At 32.7% G+C, this 22,613-nt stretch overlaps 2 protein-coding genes across 7 annotated transcripts in view; one reads left to right on the top strand and one right to left on the bottom strand.

Annotated features, from left to right (window-relative positions):
• Positions 1-8,540, top strand: LOC131928358 (regulator of microtubule dynamics protein 1). Of its 3 annotated transcripts, none has more exons than XM_059284366.1 (10): positions 1-139; positions 1,185-1,490; positions 2,471-2,624; positions 3,019-3,209; positions 4,218-4,293; positions 4,719-4,796; positions 4,984-5,082; positions 5,851-5,904; positions 6,177-6,257; positions 7,051-8,540. In XM_059284366.1, the coding sequence occupies exons 2-10, from the start codon at positions 1,234-1,236 to the stop codon at positions 7,114-7,116; spliced, it is 1,056 nt and encodes a 351-aa protein (XP_059140349.1). In that variant the 5' UTR covers positions 1-139; positions 1,185-1,233; the 3' UTR covers positions 7,117-8,540. The 3 variants fall into 3 exon arrangements, with proteins under 3 accessions (XP_059140349.1, XP_059140348.1, XP_059140347.1); XM_059284365.1 differs by having other exon boundaries at positions 28-197; XM_059284364.1 differs by having other exon boundaries at positions 28-202.
• Positions 8,541-8,790: 250 nt separating this feature from the next.
• The window catches only part of LOC131928355 (centrosomal protein CCDC61), a 34,494-nt gene continuing 20,671 nt past the window's right edge, over positions 8,791-22,613 (bottom strand). Inside the window, exons 1-16 of one of the 4 annotated variants that reach the window (XM_059284357.1) lie at positions 21,708-21,858; positions 20,729-20,999; positions 20,089-20,171; positions 18,235-18,404; positions 17,385-17,531; positions 14,550-14,766; positions 14,326-14,405; positions 13,733-14,064; positions 12,529-12,601; positions 12,206-12,282; positions 12,067-12,096; positions 11,225-11,282; positions 11,035-11,098; positions 10,559-10,607; positions 9,758-9,832; positions 8,791-9,586 (exon numbers count right to left, since the gene is read on the bottom strand). In XM_059284357.1, the coding sequence (XP_059140340.1) occupies positions 9,486-9,586; positions 9,758-9,832; positions 10,559-10,607; positions 11,035-11,098; positions 11,225-11,282; positions 12,067-12,096; positions 12,206-12,282; positions 12,529-12,601; positions 13,733-14,064; positions 14,326-14,405; positions 14,550-14,766; positions 17,385-17,531; positions 18,235-18,404; positions 20,089-20,171; positions 20,729-20,885 (1,713 nt within the window). In that variant the 5' untranslated portion in view covers positions 20,886-20,999; positions 21,708-21,858 and the 3' untranslated portion in view covers positions 8,791-9,485. Of the gene's footprint in view, positions 9,587-9,757; positions 9,833-10,558; positions 10,608-11,034; positions 11,099-11,224; positions 11,283-12,066; positions 12,097-12,205; positions 12,283-12,528; positions 12,602-13,732; positions 14,065-14,325; positions 14,406-14,549; positions 14,767-17,384; positions 17,532-18,234; positions 18,405-20,088; positions 20,172-20,728; positions 21,000-21,707; positions 21,859-22,613 lie in introns of those variants that run through there. The other 3 variants (XM_059284358.1, XM_059284359.1, XM_059284360.1) reach the window with 3 other exon arrangements.

Raw genomic sequence — 22,613 nt, 5'->3', positions numbered from 1 at the left:
GTTCGATGTATGCTTGCTACTTGCTAACATACCAAAATAAAACTTTCTAACCAAAGAATTGTGTTATCTCCAATTTATTTTGTTTAGCCTGGCCTAGCGGCTTTGCTATTAAGATATTTTACAGTCCGGCCTAGTGTCGGTACTGCAGTAGATCTACATTTCTACATCTTACTTTTTATTTAGCCTCCTGTTTTCAAGTGAAGTAAACTACTTTATTTTTGGAGACCTAGCCTTAGTAAATAGTAAATAGTTAGTAGTAGTAGTAGCCTAGCCTAGCCCTAGGGCTAGGACCTACATTCTAGAGATCTAAGATTCTAGATGATATGATATAGAATCTAGATCTAGATTAGGTATAGGACCTAGGTCCTAGTACTAGTAGAGTCTAGATCTGTTCTAGTAGAAGACTAGAAGAGAAGAGTCTACGACTCTACTAGCTCTAGTTCTAGGCTAGGACTAGATCTAGGTCCTAGATCTAGGTCCTATATCTAAATCTATTCTCTAGGGCAGGGCACACTAGGCCCTCCTAGCCCTAGCTAGTTAGCTACACTAGCTAGTGGCAGTAGTGGCTAGTCTGAGATCTAGTCTAGTTGGTAGTGTAGTCTGTAGTAGAAGAAGTTACCCAGTAGGGCACTAGCTACTAAATCTAGCTAGTAGCTAGGAAAAACTATTTAACTTTTTAAACTTAATGTTTTGGAAGGTTCAATCAATTAGGATTAATTATCAATATTTATTATATTTTTTTTATAGGCCTAGGCCTAAGTTATTTAATATTTAAGCCAATAAGGCAATAATTAGTTATAGGGTAAATTACTACCTAATTAGCCTAGTTAATTAATTAGGCCTAATAAAAATCTACGCTTAGGCTATAAACTAGTATAAACTATAAATTGAGATGTTCTTGTTTACAGTGATGACTCTAACACTAACTGCAATCACTTTTTTTTAAAAATCTGCCATCACCTGACCTGCGAATAGAGCTTATTTTATTCATTTAGACTATTTAGAGACTATTAAATGAATAAAATATAGATCTACCTTATATATTATGCATGTAGGGCTATGGAACCGCTTAGCCCACCTGTAAGACAGCCAGTTATTTATTTTCTCAAATTACTCGCTAAATCCATATTATCCCAAACCTAACTGAATTAAAGACTAAAGCCATTATTTATCATTTTTTTCAGTGTGACTATGGAGAAAGTTTGCAAGTCAAGTCCAGTGATCTTTTAAACCATGGGTGTTGGATCCAAAGCATTAATCGCCTCTGGTATTGTTTTGGTTGGCTCAGGATTAGCTTACCTGGCATATCAGCAATACAACATGCTCAAGAGAGAGTCTGAGCTTGAAGACAGAATCGAACGTTTGAGCAGGGAGATCTCTCGGCTTGAGAATGAATTGAAAAGGGTCAAGTCTTCGGTTGTGCTTTCATCTTCGACTGAGGACAATGAGGATGTGTATGTTGACGCTTCAGAGGTGGCGCAGAATCTGGGGTAAACATAGTTACCTGTTTTCAATTGTGCTGGCCATTTTGTAGGTCTTCGTTGAGTTTGGAAAAGTGTTGAGCTCTGACAAGTTAGTAATATTTGACTGATTTTTTTTATTGCCCCTTTTTTTTTAAATAGTGAAGTGGGTTTTTTTTTTTTTTTTATAATTAGTGATTTCAATCCTTAACCATTAGGTGTTCCCTTTTTGTTTCTTATTTGTTTTACTGGATAAAATACAATTAATTATGTCATATTTAATATTATTTATGACAGTTTCAAGCTGTGACTAGGTTCTCAGACATAGGATCTTGCCTATTTTGAATTGAAGATTTTTTTCTCATGATTCTGAAAAAAATTCTAAATTGCTAAATTACAACCAAATGTCACACTATATTAAATTGTTAAAAGTTTTATTGTTTAAATTAAAATGATAGATACTTTATCATATTGCACAGTAGAACTGTATAATTAAGAAACAGATAAGTGTGATTGCTGACTTGAAATTCTTGAGTTGTTGTTCCTACTTCTAAACTATCTATAGATCTACTGTACCTTAATAAGTCTTTGATTTAAATAGGCAAAAGTGGTTAGCCATTGTTGTACTGGTCTTTTAAACACACACACACATACACACACACACAGATGGACTGTTTCATCCTCCCTTTCAAATTTTTTTTAATTGAATTAAATTCATATCCCCTGCAGATTTTAAAAATTACTTACCATAATCTCTTTGTTTATTTACTCTACCCTTTGTTTTGTTTTGCATGGGGAACCTTTTGTGTGTTAATATTATAAACTTCAAGATTGATATTTTTACCTTCACAATCATCATCAACCTACTTTTTAAACGCTTTCAGATTATTTAAAAAGTTCATCCCTATCATTCTTGTTTTTTTATTTCTTATAAAAGACTGTTGCATAAACTCTATTTAAATTCAAAAACACCTTTTTAAAATGTCACTAATGGTTCTAATAAATGGCAGATGCGAGAGATACCATAATGACTGTTGTAGTGGTTACCAATCAAAAACTGAATTATTAGCTGAAAAAATTAGAACAATAGACTGCAAGATGGAGGCTGGAGGATTGGATAATTTGACGGAGGCGTACAATGAATTGTGTGAGATGACATGTAAGGTAGAGTCTTTTTTTTTCCCATTATTTTCTGGGCTTTTTTTTTTTTAAAGGTGTATTTGTTTTTAACATTAGAAATTTTTGTCAGCCTTGAAATGTTGTTTTGTTCTAATTTTTCAAAGTGAAAATTAGGTTGAAAAAAGTATTATTTCTAATGAGTAGGCATATAGCAACCTGCATATATTTACCCCAACCTTGTTGAAATTTTAAAGAAATAATTTTCGAATTATTCAGAGCTAATGTGTTAAAATTTAAAAAAATAAAAACAACAATTTTCTGAAGGCCCCCAAATAATTCTGAGCTAATATGTTACAATTTGACGAAATCAATTTTTGAGCACCAGAAATAATTCTGACTGAGCTAGTATGTTAAAAAAATTTCAAATAATTTTCTGAAGGACCCAAATAATGCTGAACTAATGTGGCGGTTTGCAAGAGCAGGATTTCTGTTGATAACGGAGGAGATGCTCGCAGACAAGGCCAACTGTGATAAATCCAACAGCAGCTACAGGGATGTGATGAAGAGATCTCATGAGGCAGCAGCCAGGGCTATAGAACTTAATCCTAAATCTGGGGACAGCCATAAGTGGTATGTTAGCATAAATATACACACGTATATATATATTAATATGTATATATATATATATGTATATATATATTAATATGTATATATATATTAATATGTATATATATATATTAATATGTATATATATTGATATGTATATATATTAATCTGTATATATATATTAATATGTATATATATATTAATATGTATATATATTAATATGTATATATATGTATGTATTGGTATATGTATGTATATATATATATATGTATATATATGTATATATGTTACCGGTAATATATAAAAACCAGCATTCTATAGAATACCAAGGCAATGTATAGAATGCCTGAAATAGGCAGGCAAAATATGAAATACATCAATATTTCACACATTTCCTAGTCATTCTATAAAATACCCAATAACAAACAGGCAAAGTGTAGAATACAGTCTGGCAAGGCTCAGGAATTTGCAAATAAAGTGGTCAGCGGCCTGAAAGAGTACTGGCCTAATTGGAAGATTGTACGCACATGTACACGCAAACATACACTCAATCATACACTTACTGTTCACTCAGTTGTACTTGCAAATGTACATACACGTATACAAATAACCAAGAATTAAATTTCACTGTGTTTAATCCTCGCTTGAATAAAATAAGCCTCCTGTCACCAAATCTCATTAATCAATTATTATTGTTGAAGTGTCACCTGCATAATTGAATAGAAAAACGAAAACATTCATGTGGAAATATTTCTTATGCTTTTCACATGTGGTATGTTGGCAGTTTTTATATGCTGATCTTGTTTTTTTTTTAATAGATGAGCTTACATTATTAGCTTTTTTTATAAAAATCATTAGTTGTTATTTTAGTTTTTTTTTTTAATTTTTTTTTAATTAGATATAAACTTTTAGCTATATTATAGATTTGCATAAGTCCAGCTATCTACCGCTAGACCACTCCGTCCCACCAAGTAATCAACACCACACAATTTTAGGCAGATCTGCTCACTGTGTTTATACTTTTTTTTCCAGGATGGCCATAATAGTAGGAAGTGTCACCCAGTACTTGCCTGTGCAAGAGCAAATTAAAAATGCCTATGTTATAAAGGTAATTAATTCATTCCATAAATTTTAAGATTAGTTAGATTAATTTTTTTTTCACAATCATATTAGTTTTTTTTAACCTTGTAAACTTGTTTTTCATGTATCCTAAATAGCTTAGCTTATTTTATAATTACTTCCTGAATATAGTTACGTTAAAATTTAATTTATTGTTCCCTTGCTATCTTAATTTTTTTTTTATAAATTCTTTTTTTCATAATGTTTGTCTGATAATTGTAAATAATTTTGTAAAGTTGTCATTAAGTGCAAAGCTTGTAAATGTTTGTCACACAAATTCCTAATTGTTCAGGATTGTATTGAACACAAGCCCAATGATGCCTTACTTTATGTATTTTGTTGTTTAGGATCACATTGATACAGCTATCAAATACAAGCCCAATGATGCCTTACTTTATGTATTTTGTTGTTTAGGATCACATTGATACAGCTATCAAATACAAGCCTGATGATGCCTTACTGTACCACATGCTGGGGAGGTGGTGTTACTCTGTAAGTCCCCTTCTCAAATTACCACCCTGGAGAAACCAGTAAATATATTACACTTTTTTTTATTACACACATGATGTAGATTCGTTTATGTTTATGAGTTGTTTTTTTTTTGTATAAAAAAAAGTTTTATTATGTGAAATGTGATGTTGATAGAGTAAATAGGAAAGTAACTTTAGTTTTGTTGAAGGTCTACATGTTAACATGGGTTGAACGTAAGGTGGCGTCCACGCTGTTTGCCACACCACCCACCGCCAAGATAGAGGAGGCTCTCCAATATTTCTTGAAGGTAGGGAAACATTTCATTTTTTATTATTGCTTTAAGTGACTTGAATTGTTTTTAAAATGGTTGCTAGTCTTGTCTATTTCTACATCTGGTCACTGATGATGATTCCGCTGATCATAGTGACCTTGTCATCTTCTCAGATCTATCTGGCTATCTGTCACTGGCAGTCCGCTAAATTTTGTACCCAGTTTTCTTTCTGGTCAACTACATTTTGTCAAGTGGTCATCAATCAACAACTCAATCGCCTTCACCAATACTCTATCAAATTATTATGTCGAGTTTGGTGTGGTCGTATTGAAAAAACTCTTGGTTGCCACACAAAAAATTTCGAGTTTGAACAAATGGGTAGATGAGGCTCAATCGCTGGGGACAGCTACTCTTCTAGGAGAGACAACTCCAAAATCAAACAACTGCTGCCTTGTAGTTTGTTCTTGGTTGGACAAAGACTATGGAACCAAATCCAGAAAAAAAGCAGACTGAAACCGGAGTCGACGGCCTGTATGGCGCATAACCAGTTGACACGGAATACTTAATTGTAATGGAAGGAACCCCTTCCAACATTAAATATTAAAACAAAGAAGCAGAAGAAATTATTATCTTTTGTCCTATAACTAATTATGTTTTATCTATTCTAACTTATTCTCTTAATATAAGTTTGCACCTTGACAACTTTTGTAATATATGAGTGTCAATCGTAGTTTATATTTTATTATGTGCTTATACGTTATGGCAGGCCACCTTGGCTAACTCGTACGTATTTCAATCCCGCAGGCTGAGGAACTCTCCCCACTCGGTTCACTTGACAATGCACTTTATTTAGCAAAGGTAATCAATGATCTTCCTATTTAAGTATTAATTTATTATGTGAAACTTTTAAAACTAAAATTTTTTTGTTTTCAAATATGAAAAATTTATATTTACATGTATGAATATAAAAACAACCTAACATTTAAAACTTTATAAATCAAGATGTTTTTAATATATGTTCTGAATATTATTTTTTAAATTTAGTTATTTTAGACTCATTTACAGAAAAAATTTTAAAATCAGAATTCATTTTTATCTTTAATGTGATGAGAATTTTATTTTATTTTTAGACTTACATAGCAATGAAAAATAACGAGAAAGCTGCGGAATGGCTGAGGATTGGCTCAAAACTGCCTTGTTCACCATCCGATGTAAGATTATCTAAGTACACGGTACGGTATTAAAACAATGCGCCTGTTGGTGCTCCTTTTGGGTAGGCGTTGGTTGTTTGCAGTTTACAGGGCACCACTCTATTTGGTTTGTATTGAAGGTTGCCAGTTTTTTGGTTTTATCGTGACCAAAATTTATTTTTATTTGGCCACAAAGTTTGGTGTTGGTTTTATAAGCCTCTACCACCTGTCAGCATCCCTTTTTGTTCCCAATGTGCAGTACAATGGCTGAACAGTACATGAATCCCTTACTATGGCCTTTGATCAAAAAATAATATCCACATTTAATTTATATATTTATTTATTTTTTTAAATTTAGTTAAAAAATCAGCCATTTGTATTTTTAGGTTTCCAACAAAGGTTGTTTTAAAAAAGTAAAAAGCTCCCTTTTTAATTTGATGGCCCATGGGCAAGTGAAGTAGAGTTCACCTGTTTCTCTAACCTCAGCGTATGAAAGGATAGTGAGTCAGCACTATGCCCAGCCGCCTTTACTTTCCCTAATGTTAGTTAGGTAGGCTACCCATTAGAGCTTGTAAGACTTGAATTTGAATTCGAGTCTTTCAGGTTAGCAGTCTAGCACTCTACCACTAGACCATGCCAACCCATAAAGTGATTTTAAACTTTGATGAATTTTTTTAAAATTCAAATTTAATTGTTGTATTAAATATTTCTCTTATGTTTGTTGTTCAATTGCAATCAGTCAGTCCTAAAAAAACAAGTATAAAATGTAATTATATTTTTTATGGAGGCTAAGTTTGAAAAACATTTGTTTCAGGAGGTCAAGTCGGCCGATGAAATAAAAATTCTGTTACCACAGTATGAGATGTACGCCAACACATAACAGCACCATTTTAACTAGTACCATCTTTCTAGACTAGAGAAATTAATTTATCCAGAACCACTATTTGTTTTTTTTTTAACCTAAAATATTATTTTGACTCTCAAATTTTATTTTTATTATATTTGTGCCATGTTTTAAAAATTTTATCACCAAAATTACTCATTTATCCAAGTTTTTAAATATTATCTACTACTTTATCTAACATTTTAATTTTTATAACAAGCATTGAGTTCTATCGCTAACATGCTATGCATGTTTAAATTTGTTTTTTAATCGTATCAGTGTATTGGTAGGAGGATTGTGAGTTTGATACTATATGTACATTACAGAAGACAGTTGACATTTTATGGTTGTGTTCTTTAAGTAGATTCAGGTTTTGAAAAAATGTGATAGTCTTGCAAGTGATTCATCATCTGTTGTATTCATTAAGTGCTTTTATATTCAATGATGAGACAACTCTTATTGTGTGAAACTGAAGTTAAGTCCCCTGTATTCATGCATTGTTCAGTATTTTCTTTCAAAATGCAACTTACTATTCAAACTGAATACTCATTTTTTTTTAATTAATAAATGAAATCAATGTCTATCATGAAGATCTGAAACGTATAGTGTGTCCATATTGTATTAATACTTTATGTTTAATCAACATCTTTTAATCATGTATTAGTTTTCATAAACATATCTACTCAGTGTGAAGCTTCTTCACAATCTTTGAAGTTATTTTTTTATACAACATGATCAGGACCAATGTCTGATAACCAGCTAATCATAAACAAGTTGTTCAGTCAATAGTTCCCAGCCAACAAATTATATACACCTGGCCTTTTCCAAGTATTTGTCACACACTTTAAATAAACCAATCACTATGGTTATCATCACTTCATACGTGAAAGTTTTAAACAACAGTTGCATTCCAGTACTCAAATTTTTTTTTGTACACCAAATAACCAAGGTTTCTTTTCATTTCTTTGTGAGTCAATCTTTTTAAATATTTTGAGAAGAAATCTTCTGTCTATTGAATTTTTTATTGTCTTTGTGATAATATCATCTGCTGTGATTTTTTTTAGTTAAGAGAAAGAAATTTTTGTTTTAGCAAAGAAATAGATTTTTTTGTAGTTTCAAATGTGCCATGGACCTGGATAAGATGACTTATATAGGGCATTCTTTTTCCTTAGTATTTTCTGATGATGCAAAATATTGGAGTTTTGCAACAGAATTAAAACAGACTTTTATTACAAATACTGTAATATTCTCGCTGCTTGGATATATGCAGTTTGTCAAACTCAAGATCTATTATATATCAAGAGTCTTGAAAAAATGGGATTTTTTATTTTTGTTTATACTGTAAATGTAAAAAAAGTGTTATAAAATAACTTAAAATACAAATGCAACTGGTGAGCACTTTTGACTTTTTAACAGTATTAAGCAAAAATAAAAAACAGGTAAATAAAATTTTTTATACTAATAAAACTTGCTTTTTTTGTACAATAGAATTTTCTCTTGAAATAGAATGTAAAAAAAAATTATCTAACTTTGCCAATCAAATAACAAAACTGTTTTCAACTCAGAGGTGTAAAAATTTGAGATTTGTCAAAATTTCAATTTTGATGTTTTGTACAATTACATGCAGTCAGTGTAATCTTGATATACGCAATGAAGAACACCATCAATCTATAATAATCATAAATTACTTTATTATTTTTAAAACCTTTCAATTATCATATATTTTATATATACACCAACACTTGCATACAAATAAGACAAAATCTTTTAACTATACATTTTTCTCAGCTCCTGATTGGAGAGGAAATGTCTACACACACATTTCACAATCATTAAAACCATTCCAGTAAGTAACTGACATTATACATAATTAAAAATATATTAAATGGTTGATAAGGATTATAGCTAAAATGTACAGTTTTTTCCATATTCTGAGTTCAAAATATAGTTTTAAAACTATAAACCACTTTATAAACCACTATAAACAATTTTAAACTAAATAATTATCACGGACATTTTACATTCACCCAAGTCATTATTTCATGTTAAGAGTAAACTTGAAAAAAACTGAATGACACTTTTGTTACTTCAGTTGCATCAAAAGGAAAATTTAAAAAAAAAAAGCACTGATTGGTTTTATAACTTAGGAATTTGTACCATAAAATTAGATACTAACTCCAAAAATGTGAGTACGGCGAAATATGAATGAACCGTGATGAACCCTAAAATGAGATTTGATAAGAAAATTATACATCAATTTTACAGAAAAAAAAATCAGACCTATAACTTAGAAACATAAAAAAAAATGCGATTAATTTTGGAGGGAATTTTAAAACATTTTACAGCTATACAATAAGATCCTAGGGTCAAGGCATGGTTGCTTTCATCAGCTGTTGGAGTCTGTCCAGTCTCTCATCAATCTCACTGATCTCGGCAGAGCGGTCAAAATATTCACTATCCTCATCTCCTGCAAAATTGGCATTACAAGGGTCAGTTTTATAGCACAAAACTCCAGAGGTCATAATTTGCAATACAAGTTGTCTTAAATCAAACTCCAGAGGTCATAATTTGTAATAAAAGTTGTTGAATAATTTTTTTAAAATTTGAAAATAAAATTGGTAACTCGAAATTGCCTTACCACTGTCAGGCGGGAGTGTAGGCTTGAGGCGTGTCTTGGTCTTGAGGAATGCCATGTCTGGTGTGCTAGACAGCTTGGCTTTGGTTAAAGACAGTTTACACACATGGGTAGATACAAACTGTAACTTTAACACACGTAGCTACAGTCACGTTTGCATTGTGGCAGGTGATATTTAAAGATTTTGGTTACACAGGTATAACTTCTTTCTTCTTTGTTCTTAATTTTAGTGTTGAAGGGATCCCCTCCAAGACAATTAAGTATACGTGTCAACTGGTTATGCGCCATTGAGGCCATTGACTCCTATTTCAGCCTGCTTTTCTTTTTGGATTTGCTTCCATAGCCTTTGTCCAACCAAGAACAAACTACAAGACAGCAGTTGTTTGATTTTGGAGTTGTCTCTCCTACAAAAGTGGCTGTCCCCAGCTGACGAGCCTCATCTGCCAGAGGCATGTGTAGTTACAGCAGGGGATATTTAAAGACTGGTGGTATGCAGAAATAACATCACAATATCATTTTCTATTGAGGTTACTGGTTCTGTTTAAGTAGAGATACAAGCTTCTCTACTAAGTGATCCAACAAAAAGGTGAATACATTTAATGAAGTGATAATTATGCTATGTGTAGCACAAATTACTATAGAACATTATACACAGAATTATATGGTACACACAACTTCTACATATATATATATATATATATATATATATATATATATATATATATATATATACACACACATGCATATTTGTATATCACTAAGTAAACTACTTTTCTTTCTGCTAAATATTAATTAAAGGATATTGTTTAGCTGTTTTTCCATTTGGGGGCCGCAGTGCTTTGGCTCGTGGTAACTGAAAGATAACAATGTATTTTATAACGTTTCATGAATGTTTTTAATGAGAGATTTATAAGCAAGGTTATCAATATTTCAATTCTTAGAGTTTTCTAAAGAATCTACACAATAACTATTCTATTTATGTGTTTTGGAAAAACTTTAAAATTACTATTCTACATAAATCTTTAAAATTAATATCCTATGTTATGTGTTTAGAAAAGTCTTTACAATTACTATTCTAGGAATGTATTTTGAGAAATCTTAACAATTACTATTTTAAGTATGAATGTTTTGAAAAATCTTTACAATTACTATTCTATGAATGGTTTGAAAAATCTTTACAATTACTACTCTATTTATTACAAACAAGCAAACGTTGGGTCAAACTAACAACCGAAAGTTTTGCTACAAGAAACTTCAAGCCAGAACAAATCTCCACCTACTCCAATAGGGCTGTCTTCCTGTGTCTTCAGTGACCTCGGGCGACCACTACCACCACTTCCTGGTCTACAAGAAACAAAAACTTGTCAACATAACAAATTCATGGCAGGCATTGTAAAAATGTTTTAATTTAGATATACGTTAGTGGTTGCTATTATGAGAAGAGGCATGGAGAAGCCTATAAGAGCTCACCTTGTTTTTGTATAGGATCCATCAGAACCATAGCCGTCACTTGCATTGCTTTGGCTCCCTGTGAAAACACAAGCATTAGTTTAATCAGAATGTAAGGGGGGTCATCCAAATTAAACTTTTCACTAATTTTTTATTCCCCTTTTTATTGCCATTAACAAATTATTTTTTTCTAAATCACAATGTCACTGCAAAAATTTGTTTTTTTTCATTCTTCTTCTTTGTTCTTAATTTTAGTGTTGGAAGGGATCCCCTCCAACACAATTAAGTATGTGTCGATTGGTTATGCGTCATTGTGAGGCCATTGACCCCGATTTCAGCCTGCTTTTCTTTTTGGATTTGCTTCCATAGCCTTTGTCCAACCAAGAAGAAACTACAAGGCAGCAGTTGTTTGATTATGGAGAAGAGTGGCTGTCCCCAGCTAACGAGCCTTATCTGCCCGAGAGTTCGAACTCGAGACTTTTCATTTTAGCAGCCATGAGCTTTACCGACTCGACCACGCCGACCCTTTATATATTTGGTTTCAAATATCATTTTTAAGTGCAAAAGGGTGGTGTAAAAGATTGTCACACATCAACACAAAAGTCTGTACCCCCCCTCCCTTTATGAGTGTGACATTTTTTTAAATGCATAATGCATAAGCTGACATATCAAAATGACACACACTTCTCTATACCTATACACAAAATCATATCCGGGGGAACCGCACATAACCTTCAAATAGACACTCCACATCTTCTACATAGACACCCGACATAACCGGACACCCCCCCCCCCCCACATAGACACCCACAACCTCCAAATGCACTACCCCAACACCATTTCCCACCCCTGGCAAAACTCACATGAAATATCTTTTGACCTATGGCTGTAGCCTGCAGACATAAAATTAAAACAGAACTCAACATGAGATCAAAACATCTCATAAATACCACTAGCACACAAAACAGATAGGACAGATAGCATTCAGTCCTCAATACCAACCTGAAAGTTTGCTGGAATTGTTTGATTGTCTGGACCTGCTGGATAATCCTGAGTTATTTCCCCTTTGCTGCCTTCTCCTAAAAAAAAGTTTTTAAAACTTAAATCTTAATACAGCAAAAGGGTCATTTTTTTTGTTAATTCAACAAATAAGAAATCTAAAATCACAAGGTAAACAAAAATTCCTTTCTATCAGCCAGTTAAGCAAAGAAAATTTGTTTTTCTGGTGACCGAAGAAAATGAACTACAATATTAAAACAACATTAATTTTAAAAATGTTTATTTTATAGCAAAAACAAAATATTCAAGTCAATAAAAAAGTTTACTTTTTAAAATCTGCCTCCTTTTGTTTTCTGGCTTTTTCTTTGACATATTCTGTTGGGTTAAATCTTCGACCTCCTGCAATCATAAACACAGGATAATAGTAACACATGCCACCATATAAGGAAACACTAGAAAGAACTTGGGATTTCAGTAACTGGCTAAATCAGAGCCCCAAGCAGCTGTATCAACAAAGTGTATCAACAACACCATGAGTGTGTCTCACTATCATCAACACCATGAAAGTGTCTCACTCTCACTTCACTATCATCAACACCATGAAGTGTCTCACTAACACTATCATCATCACCATGAGTGTGTCTCAGTATCATCAACACCATGAGCGTGTCTCATTATTGTCAACACCATGAAAGTGTCTCACTCTCACTATCATCATCACCATGAGTGTGTCTCAGTATCATCATCCCAAATGAAAGTGTGTCTCACTATCATCAACACCATGAAAGTGTGTCTCACTATCATCAACACCATGAAAGTGTGTCTCACTATCATCAACACCAAGAAAGTGTGTCTCACTATCATCAACACCAAGAAAGTGTGTCTCACTATCATCAACACCAAGAAAGTGTGTCTCATTATCATCCACACCATATAATTGTAGTATTTGATTCTCACCAATACAATGATGATCTGGTGATTTTAAGAACACTGCAAGGATATTCACTATCTATTATTCTGACTGTAGCCCTAGCTCTAACCTCTACCTTGTAATTAACACTAGCAAGGATGAACAACCTTTCAAACACTACAAACTGAACTGTTTTTAAAAGAGTCAATAAAGTTTGTAAACAAAAATAGAGATACACAAATATATATCAATAATATTTGTTTGTTGATAAATTTGAAGGCACTGTAAATAAAAACAATCATGTTCTTTAGGGCTCCCAAAATTATGTTTAAGAGAAAAAGTTATAAATTTACTCTTTCTACGGCTGCAACCCATGAGTAGTGTCCCCTTTTAGATCTGATTGCCATCAGGGCATAGCAAGTTAAGCTTAACTCTTTTTTTTCCCTTATAATTATCAGAATTAGTGGAGAGACATCCAGGGAATTTCAAGTCTGGACATACTGCTTCAAACTTTCCATCAGACCAAGCAAATGTTGAAGCTGTTAAACTCTGCTGTTTCAGAAAGTCTGCTCTATGTTTAAGATAACAATTTAAAAAAAAAATATAAATGTTAAAATTACCTGCAGGCGAAGGGGTGCGGCTGCGGTTACTCCCAGACCCTATAGAAAAATGGCTCTGATTGGCTGACGTGTTCCGGTCTAAAGAGTTCGACCTTCTCCGCAAGCCGCTGCCGTTTAGCGAGGAGCGGATCAAATGTTCCGTAGAGTTTGACCTGTGGATAGGCGGCCTCTCGCTGGACCCATGTCTCAACCTGTCGCGCGACCCTGACCTTCCGGTGATCCTGTCGTTGGATAAGGAGCGCTGCCGAGATGATGTGATTGTGCGTGAATTGCTGACACGATCACCAGACCCATTTCTCTCCTTAGAACTGGTTCTGGTCAATGTGCGACCCCTGCAATTAGTCAAAGTTAAATAAAATAAATCATAAATAAAACTTAGAAAGCTGCAAAATTTATAAACATAATTTAAACAAAAAATCTTTTTTTTACAATACCAATAAAATAAAAAGATGTAGCCCGAAAAAAAAAGGTCATTGACTTTGGTATTTTTTTTTTTTTTAAATCTAATCATTCATAAGGGGACAATGTGAGGTGTAAAGCAGTAACCATGGCAACTAATGTTTGTAAACACCATACAGCAGCTGCCTCCTTACCGTTTCAACAAGGCAAGTTCATTGGTCAGACTTTTGACACGCACCCTGAGATTTCTTTCTGAGGCACGTAACTCTTCAACCTGATAGATTTAGAAATTAAGAAAACTGTAACTTTTCTATCTGGTAGAGTTAAGAAGAAGGAAAATTAAATCCATGCACTACACCTCATGCATGTTTCATTAACAAATTATAACAACAACATCAGTGTTAACAAAATTTTGCACCTCCTCTAAAAGATCCCTATATTCCTGACTTCGTTTGCTTGTTGTTCGCTGATAGTGTGTTTTCTCCTTCATTAGCTGCTCCTCAAGATTTTTCACCATTGTCTTCAGAGCCCTGATATCTTTCACAGCATTGCTCCCAGTGGCGATTCGCACTTCTCTGCGGAACGCAGCAAATTCTTGTTCCACTTCATTCTTCTCTCTCTCAAGTCTTCGGTAACTTAGGTACGGAATAAACAAATGTTAAACATGTGTTCCATATTTGTTTACTAGCCGTCCCGGCCAGGCCCTGCTCTGGCTTCTGTGAAAAACCTTTCTGTTAAAGACCATTACCTGTGTGTTTAGTAATCATCATAAACCCGGCATTGCCCACCCAAACCACAACCAACCAAAACAACAAAACGCAAACATAACGCTAACACAATTACAAATACAAACGAAAAAAAAAACCTAACAACAAACCCAACCACAACCACAAACACCAATACAAACACAAAGAAAAAAATAACAAAAAAGCAAACGAAAACAAAAACCTAACAACAAACCCAACCACAAACACCAATACCAACAAAACAAAAAAACGAAAAAGCAAACGAAAACAAACCAAATCCAAACGCAAAACCAACCAAAAACACAAATACAAACCCAAACAAAAAAACACAAACAAAAACGAAAAAAGAAAGAACAAAAACGAACCAAATCAAAACGCAACCACTAACGCAAACCCACCTAAACACAAAGAAAACACTAACGCGAACATAAACGCCCGGGGCGGAATCACCTGTTTTAGCTTAATGAACGACTATAGTACCCCAACTTATTCATAGTCTTTTGCACTCACTTAAACGAACGCGCCTGTTTCAATTTGATGAACAATTATAATACTCCAAGCTTATCCATAAAATACCTACAACATTTGCACTTGATCAATCCCCGCTAATTATGTAATTATTTTTTTTTCCCAACACCAAAACAAAGTAATTAAATTTAAAAAGTAAATTCTTTTTCACAAAATGCAATGGTTTTATAAAGGGAAGTAATTGTGTTTTCCTAATTTATCAAAGGGAAGTAAGTGCTATAGGACTAAATAAAGACATAATTAGAATTTTTGTAAAAGATGATATTTTTTTAAAACTTGTGTTTAATGAACATGCCGACAATTATTACTATAATTTGAAAAATGAAAATTATTTCCCAACACTTTCAATAGTAATTTTTTAACTCATAAATTTAGACAAATGCGCACGGTAATTGTCTAACACTTAAATCCATCCAAGACCAACGACAAACATATGCGTTACATACAGAACTGAGCTTTATATATTAGATCAGGGGTCGGCAACCTTTTGAGCCGAAAGAGCCAAAAGTTACAATTTACAACATTACCCGGTTTTTAAAGAGCCACTAATATTTTTATGTCAATAGTATATTTCTTTAGGATTATATATATATATATATATATATATATATATATATATATATATATATATATATATATATATATATATATATATATATATACACATATAATCCTAAACAAATATCATACTATACATATAATTTAAAATAAATAGCTTTGAATATATGAGATACTCTCATTTGAATTTGTGTTGAGTGGATCTACTATGTTAGTCAGAGTACTTGAATTTGTTTTGAATTACTCAAATCTCTAAGCGAAAACACCCTTCATTTTGTTTATATTAATGCTGAAGTGATTGAGTAGTAGCATTGGTTTAATAACGATATTTTTTTTTAGATTTTTTCGTAGTTAAGTAATTTACCGCTCACCATGTATTTAACAAAAAAGTATTTTTTTTTCGAAACAAACCACGTCTTCAAGCAAGACATAGGATGGGTTTTCCTTTCAGTTTTACACTTAGCTGGTTTAGTTTCTTTGTGATATCCTCTATGAAGTTGAATGTTTTAATTCGGAATGGACAATGTAATAGGAAGTACATTGAGATAGGTAGTAACTAAATATTGTAATATAATAGTGAATGTTTATTGTTTATATCTTATATCGTTTATTGCCGAATGTTGCAGACTAATATTTTATGAGTTTTGAAAATAAAATAATTATTAATATTTGTGCATGGAGCTGAAGAGCCGCCACTGGACACCAAAAGAGCTGCATGCGGCTCGCGAGCCGCAGGTTGCCGACCCCTGTATTAGATGTATATATATATATATATATATATATATAATTTCATTTAAAATTCATGTCAATTTTTGTAAACATTAAAAGATAAAAATGCAAGTCACAATATTGAGTAAACTCAATAATAACATAATAAGATCAATGTGTGAATACAACAAAATGCTTCCTAAAGAAATAACAGTATTTAAAACCTGCAAGATACAGAATTGTGTCAATATCTGACTAACAATATTTTGGACTAAGATATTCCATCCTAGTCACTATCTAAACAATAGTTGGGTTCCAAAAATTTAACCTTCGCACTACACAAGTGTTACATTAATAACATTTAAACGACTCTCTACGCAAATATTAGCTTAAAAAATTTATTAAACACTAAGTCTAAGCAAATTTTACTTTAAAAAATTGTAACCACCTCTCAGAGCAAATATTATTGTAAAAAATTGTAACCTACTCTCTAAGCAAATGTTACTGTAATTTGTAACCTACTCTCTAAGCAAATGTTACTGTAAAAATGTGTTACCTACTCTATAAGCAAGTGTTACTGCAAAAAATTGTTACCTACTCTTTAAGCAAGTGTTACTGTAAAAGTTTGTTACCTACTCCCTTAACAAATGTTACTGTAAAAATGTGTTACCTACTCTCTAAGCAAATGTTACTGTAAAAAATGTGTTACCTACTCTTTAAGCAATTTGTCAGCTCTGTTGTCTGAGGGTGGGTGCTGCGACCTGGCGTGCTTCAACTCAGCTCGGAGTTGACGGATCTCTTCTTGTAAGGCCTGAGGGTCAGGTTTCCCAACATAGGGCAGGGGTAGGGGGTAGTGGATCCTGTGGGTACACAACTCACAGTGAAAAAAACATTCTCTTTTAAAGATTGCACTTACAAAAATTGCATCACATGGACCCAGACTATTTTAACTAAAATTTTTAAAAATGTGGCGAAATGGAAATGTTGAGTAATACTTGCATAAACATTAATGTTATTTAAAATCATTTCCTCCGGGAACATGTATACTTATTTGCTTTGAGTTGCTGTTTTTTTAGACATGTATATTATACAATTATTTTACCACAATCACTTGATTGATTAAAAACATTGTGTATAAAACTCAAAAAATTGTGTTAAAAAAGTTTGGCTCTGGGGAAGCGATTTATCAATAAGTAGCTCAATTTTTAAATATGATCTTTACAAGTACTAAACCAAAAGAAGCATGAAATTGTTGTTCCATGATCACTTGATGGATTTAGAACATGGTATATAAAACTTAAAAAATTAAGTTAGAACAGTTGGTTCTTGGGAAGTGATATGTCAATTTTTAAGTATGATCTTTACAAGTACCAAACCAAGAAAAGCATGAAATTGTTGTACCAAGATCACTTGATGGATTTAGAACATGGTGTATAAAACTTTAAAAATTAAGTAAAAACAGCTCGGTTATGGGGAAGCATAATATGAATAGGATTCTCAATTTTTAAGTATGTTCTTTACATTACACCAAGTACCAAAGCAAGAAAAAATATTTCACCCAACCTGTCAAATTCTACCGTGTAGGTCAGTATGAGGTAACGCTTGGATATCAAATGATTGGAGCGAGAGGACGGTAAACTGGACTTGTCTGATGTGAAGTGGCCACTCTTCTTCTGCCGCAGGGCTTCTAGATCACTGTAGGTCAGCAGGTCAAGGGAGACACTCTCACTAGACTGGGGAGTGAGTAAAGTAAATTATGACCAGAGGTCCGAAGAACATTTCTGAGACAGTAAAGTGGACTATGGTTTTATTGTAAATTTGATAACATACAAAAAGTAACAGCTTTTTTATATATATTCCATGGCTGCTTTGTGGTTTATCGCAAATTATTGAAAAATATTGGGATTTGTGTATGATTATTCTCTGCAGTTCAGAAATTCAATAGGTATGAAAAGCTGGTCCCAAATGGTTCCAAATTTTAATTGCGAGGAAGCATATTTTTCAAACCAAATTTGAATATTGGTGTAATAAGTACAAAATCACTTCCGGTTTTATCAAGGTTAGAAATAGTCAAACAAATACATGCTAGTAATTTAATAGTAATTTAGCAAACACTTTTACTTTTAATTTGGATTAGTAGAGTTATAGTATTATAACTGGTAATACAACGCTGTACACCATAGATCACTATTGTGTATTTTTATCATGGAAAACAATTGTTCTGACTTTTATTATTTCACTTTTACTCTCTCTGGCCATTCTGGTTGACTTCAAGGAGAGGCTCTGAGGGCAGTTTTTGAAAATACTTGAATTGATAAAATAATTCTAACTGGCTTTTCAGCTGCTTATATTCGATACAAAAATATAAAAATGAGTGTTATCTTTAGTTTTTATAAATATAACTATAATTTTATCACCTGCCATACTTTTTAAAAGATTTTATTTTTAAATTTAGTATGATTACATACACTTTTCAAGACAATTGACAATTCAGTATGAAAGTATGAAAAATGTTTGCCCAGGCAAGGGCAACAGCACTAGTAACTCCCTATAACCATGTTTACAGATCACATGAGTGGAGGGAGAAAAAGTCTTTTGCCAAAGATACAGTCACATCTGATCAAGTGGATCCTTTAGAGGAGCAATTCTTCTCTTCCTGACATTCATCTGATTTTTATAAGTATTGCATAAGAATTGAATCATTCTAGAAGATAATGTATAACTACTAAAATAAGTAAGGGAAGGTGTGGCTGGATGGTAGCACTGGTGACTGCTAACTGAAAGTCTTGAGTTTGGGTCCCTGGCTAAAGTCATAGCAGGTCCCTAATTCTTACAAACTCTTATGAGTACCTGACGTTAGTTAGGGAAAATAAAAACTCACCATCTCCTCATATACCGAGGTCACAAAAACAGGTGAACTTAACTTCATCTGCCCCATTAATCACCAAGTTTCAAAAGGGTAACTTTTACTTTTTTTTTACTATAATAACTACAGCGTCTATACATCATTGAGAACCACTTATAAAAGGTGAGTCTTGAATTGGACAACCACTTTTAAGAAGAGATGAATTAGTTTGTTTTAGTTGATAGGCTAAGTGGTACTTAGGCATGTGAGTATACAACAACATGGCACCCTCAGCTGAGTAATGATAAGCACGTTAAGGGAAAGATCCCTTGATCTCTTATTACACAAAATGTTGAAAAATGATATCACAAATTTATCTTTTAAACAAGTTTTAAACTGCAGAGAACAATGTAACCATAACAGGTTAAACTCTTCTTCACATACCTATGGAGACCAAAATGTTTTAAGAACAAATCTTTAGTTGGTGCAAAACAGACAGAAATATAAATGAAGCGATTAAATGTAGTCTGTATGCATACAAAAGAATGAGGTTATATAAAATGATAAGATACCTTAGTGATGGCAGACTCCAACATGTGAACAAAAATTGTGAACTGCTTGAAGTTTCCTGTTTTATGGGTCAGGTCTTCAACATCTGCCAAAAACATATTGGTCATAAGAAAATATTGATCAACAATTTATTATTTATAAGAAAATATCAATAAATAACATATTATTCATAAAAAATATTTCTAATAATTTAAATATATCATTCTAGTCCACCATCCCCCACCCCCATTCAGACTTTTCAACCATGGCGAAAAAGATGAATTGATTTTTACCATTATAAAGAATTGAAATAATGTTTTAAAAAAAAATGTAACTGATATTTACAATCATTTTCACAAATTTTAGTTTTAAACACATTTTCACTTTAAATATCAACAAAAACTAACTAGTTACACAAAAAGTTCTTTAACAAAATGATTTTAAAATGTCTATAGATAACTTATGTTATAGACTTGATAGAAAAGACTTTTGGTTAGTTACTGTGCACTTAGCTGTATCACCATCATGTTATTAAGTTGACCCTTCTTAGATTGTCTAAGTATTACTACAATGGCCCATTAAGACCAACATCCAAAATGACCACCAACTTGAATATTAGAAATCTACATTCACAATCATCATCCCATACAAATATCTACGTACACTGAGATTCAAACGATGACCTCCACTGGTCACTTGTTGACCTGTCTTCCACCTGAACTGTCATGCTGTCGTTGTCCTTGCACTCAAGGCTAATAATGTAGTCACTACCTCGGATAGTGTAGGGACAAGTGATGGCAATATCAGGCATCTCCTCCATTGTGTGGGAGTTACTTTGTTTTGTTTACTTGTTTATTCTTTGGTCGCCAGAGTGGCAGTCATTTTAAGTTTGAACTTCAATGAAAGTTGAAAACCACTTTTGTTGAAACAGTCCCTATAAGAAAAGATTTTTACTGATAAGCCAAACCCACAAAATGTATAGGCCCCTAGTTAAAATAATTAATTAATAATGATAGGCCTACTTTAAATTTAAATCAAACCCAGATTCTAATTATTCTTAGGATAATGACTATTATTTATTTGAATATTAACTGAATTGAATATAGGCCTATTATTAAATAATTATAGACTGCAGTTCTGACTCAAGTACTTTTGGAATAGAAGACAAATGCCATTGTTCAAATGGGCCAGGCTAAATTAATAAAATGAATAGGCTTAGCTCTCCAGTTGACGTTTTTTTTATGCATTGGTCAGAATTTCATGCACATTCAGCATTGAATCAGTTGATGAATGAATATGTTCAAATCAAAGAACTAGATCTAGATCTAGCAGTAGCAGCTAAGTAGTTGAGTAGAAGCAATCTCCAACAATCTGTCTTGTAAACCTAGGCGGCTAGGCCTATAGAACTTATTTTCTAATAGATCTAGCATGAAGGCTACAAAACTACAAAGTAAACAAATAACACAACTAATAACAGTTTAAAAATAGTGATAGATTAGATTGAATTAATGAATGAGAGTGAGATTGAATGATTGGGCTGCTGAGAAAAGACAAGTTGAGCAAGTCAGAACTTGAACACTTGACTGAACTTTTAAAATTCAATATGATTTCTTTGAAACATAACAGCATACTCAAAAAATACCTTACTAAGCAGGAATGATTGGATTCTAAAGAAAAAATGTATCATAAAAAGAATATTTTGAAAATACAAGTTTCAATTTGTCGTAAAAGTTGTTTCATTTGTTCGAATGAGCCGCTACCAAATCTATTGTTTACACTATTCAAAGACTAACTCTTGTGCATTTCCGGTTTTCTCACTCCAGATTAATTTATTTCTTTTAGTAAAAGATTTAGATCTAAATAAAGAACACCTCTCGCATTATTAATTTATTGTTATTAAATAATGTAGCTTTTGACCAAGATCTATTAGTATTGTAAATGGCTGTATTGAATTTGCTGAGAATATATTCGTCATAAGTGGTCACAAAAAGTCAAACCAGAAAATATCACAAACTTCCACGTCCTTTTAGTGCTGAAAGACCCCCTTCCCTCTTTTTTTCTTCTCGGAAATGATGACGGATGGCGTCGCCTGCGATTTTAAACCTGAATATAGGCTAATAAACTAAATTAAATTAAATATAAATTAAAAATATCTAGTGGATACGTGACTCGCTTTAGTAAAGACGGCTGAGCATAGTGCTGACAACACCACCCCTTTATATGCCGATGTCAAGAAAAATTTGAAATATGTGGAAGTTTACTTAAATACATGGTTAATGTAGAAATCTGGTAATTGTCCGTGGTAAAGATGCCTGTGAAGAAGCCCATATACATAACGACCTGCACATTGTTTTTTTTTGTTTTTTGTATATTTTGTTAGGTGGAGAGACATACCAAGTCCATAATCGTGTTTCTTTCAGACATTTTTTCTACGAGGAAGATGGGGCACTTGAAACTTTCGGGAAGGACGGGGACTTTAATTTCCGGGGGACGGAAACTGGTTGAAGTAGACAATATATTCCACCTGAACTGTCAAATTAATTCATAT

Source organism: Physella acuta, unplaced genomic scaffold (genome assembly GCF_028476545.2).
Source record: "Physella acuta isolate Inbredline_101_S28 unplaced genomic scaffold, ASM2847654v3 ptg001488l, whole genome shotgun sequence".
Taxonomy (NCBI): Eukaryota; Metazoa; Mollusca; class Gastropoda; family Physidae; genus Physella; species Physella acuta.
Note: the sequence above shows the minus strand (reverse complement) of the source record. Positions and strands in the feature narration are given on the sequence as shown.

What these genes read in the sequence shown, in the direction of transcription:
- LOC131928358 (XM_059284366.1), top strand. Translation starts at nt 1,234, where the DNA reads ATGGGTGTTGGATCCAAAGCATTAATCGCCTCTGGTATTGTTTTGGTT. An exon ending in TGTGTGAGATGACATGTAAG is followed by an intron (nt 2,625 to 3,018) that starts GTAGAGTCTTTT and finishes AATTTTCTGAAG; the next exon opens with GACCCAAATAATGCTGAACT. An exon ending in TGGGGAGGTGGTGTTACTCT is followed by an intron (nt 4,797 to 4,983) that starts GTAAGTCCCCTT and finishes GTTTTGTTGAAG; the next exon opens with GTCTACATGTTAACATGGGT.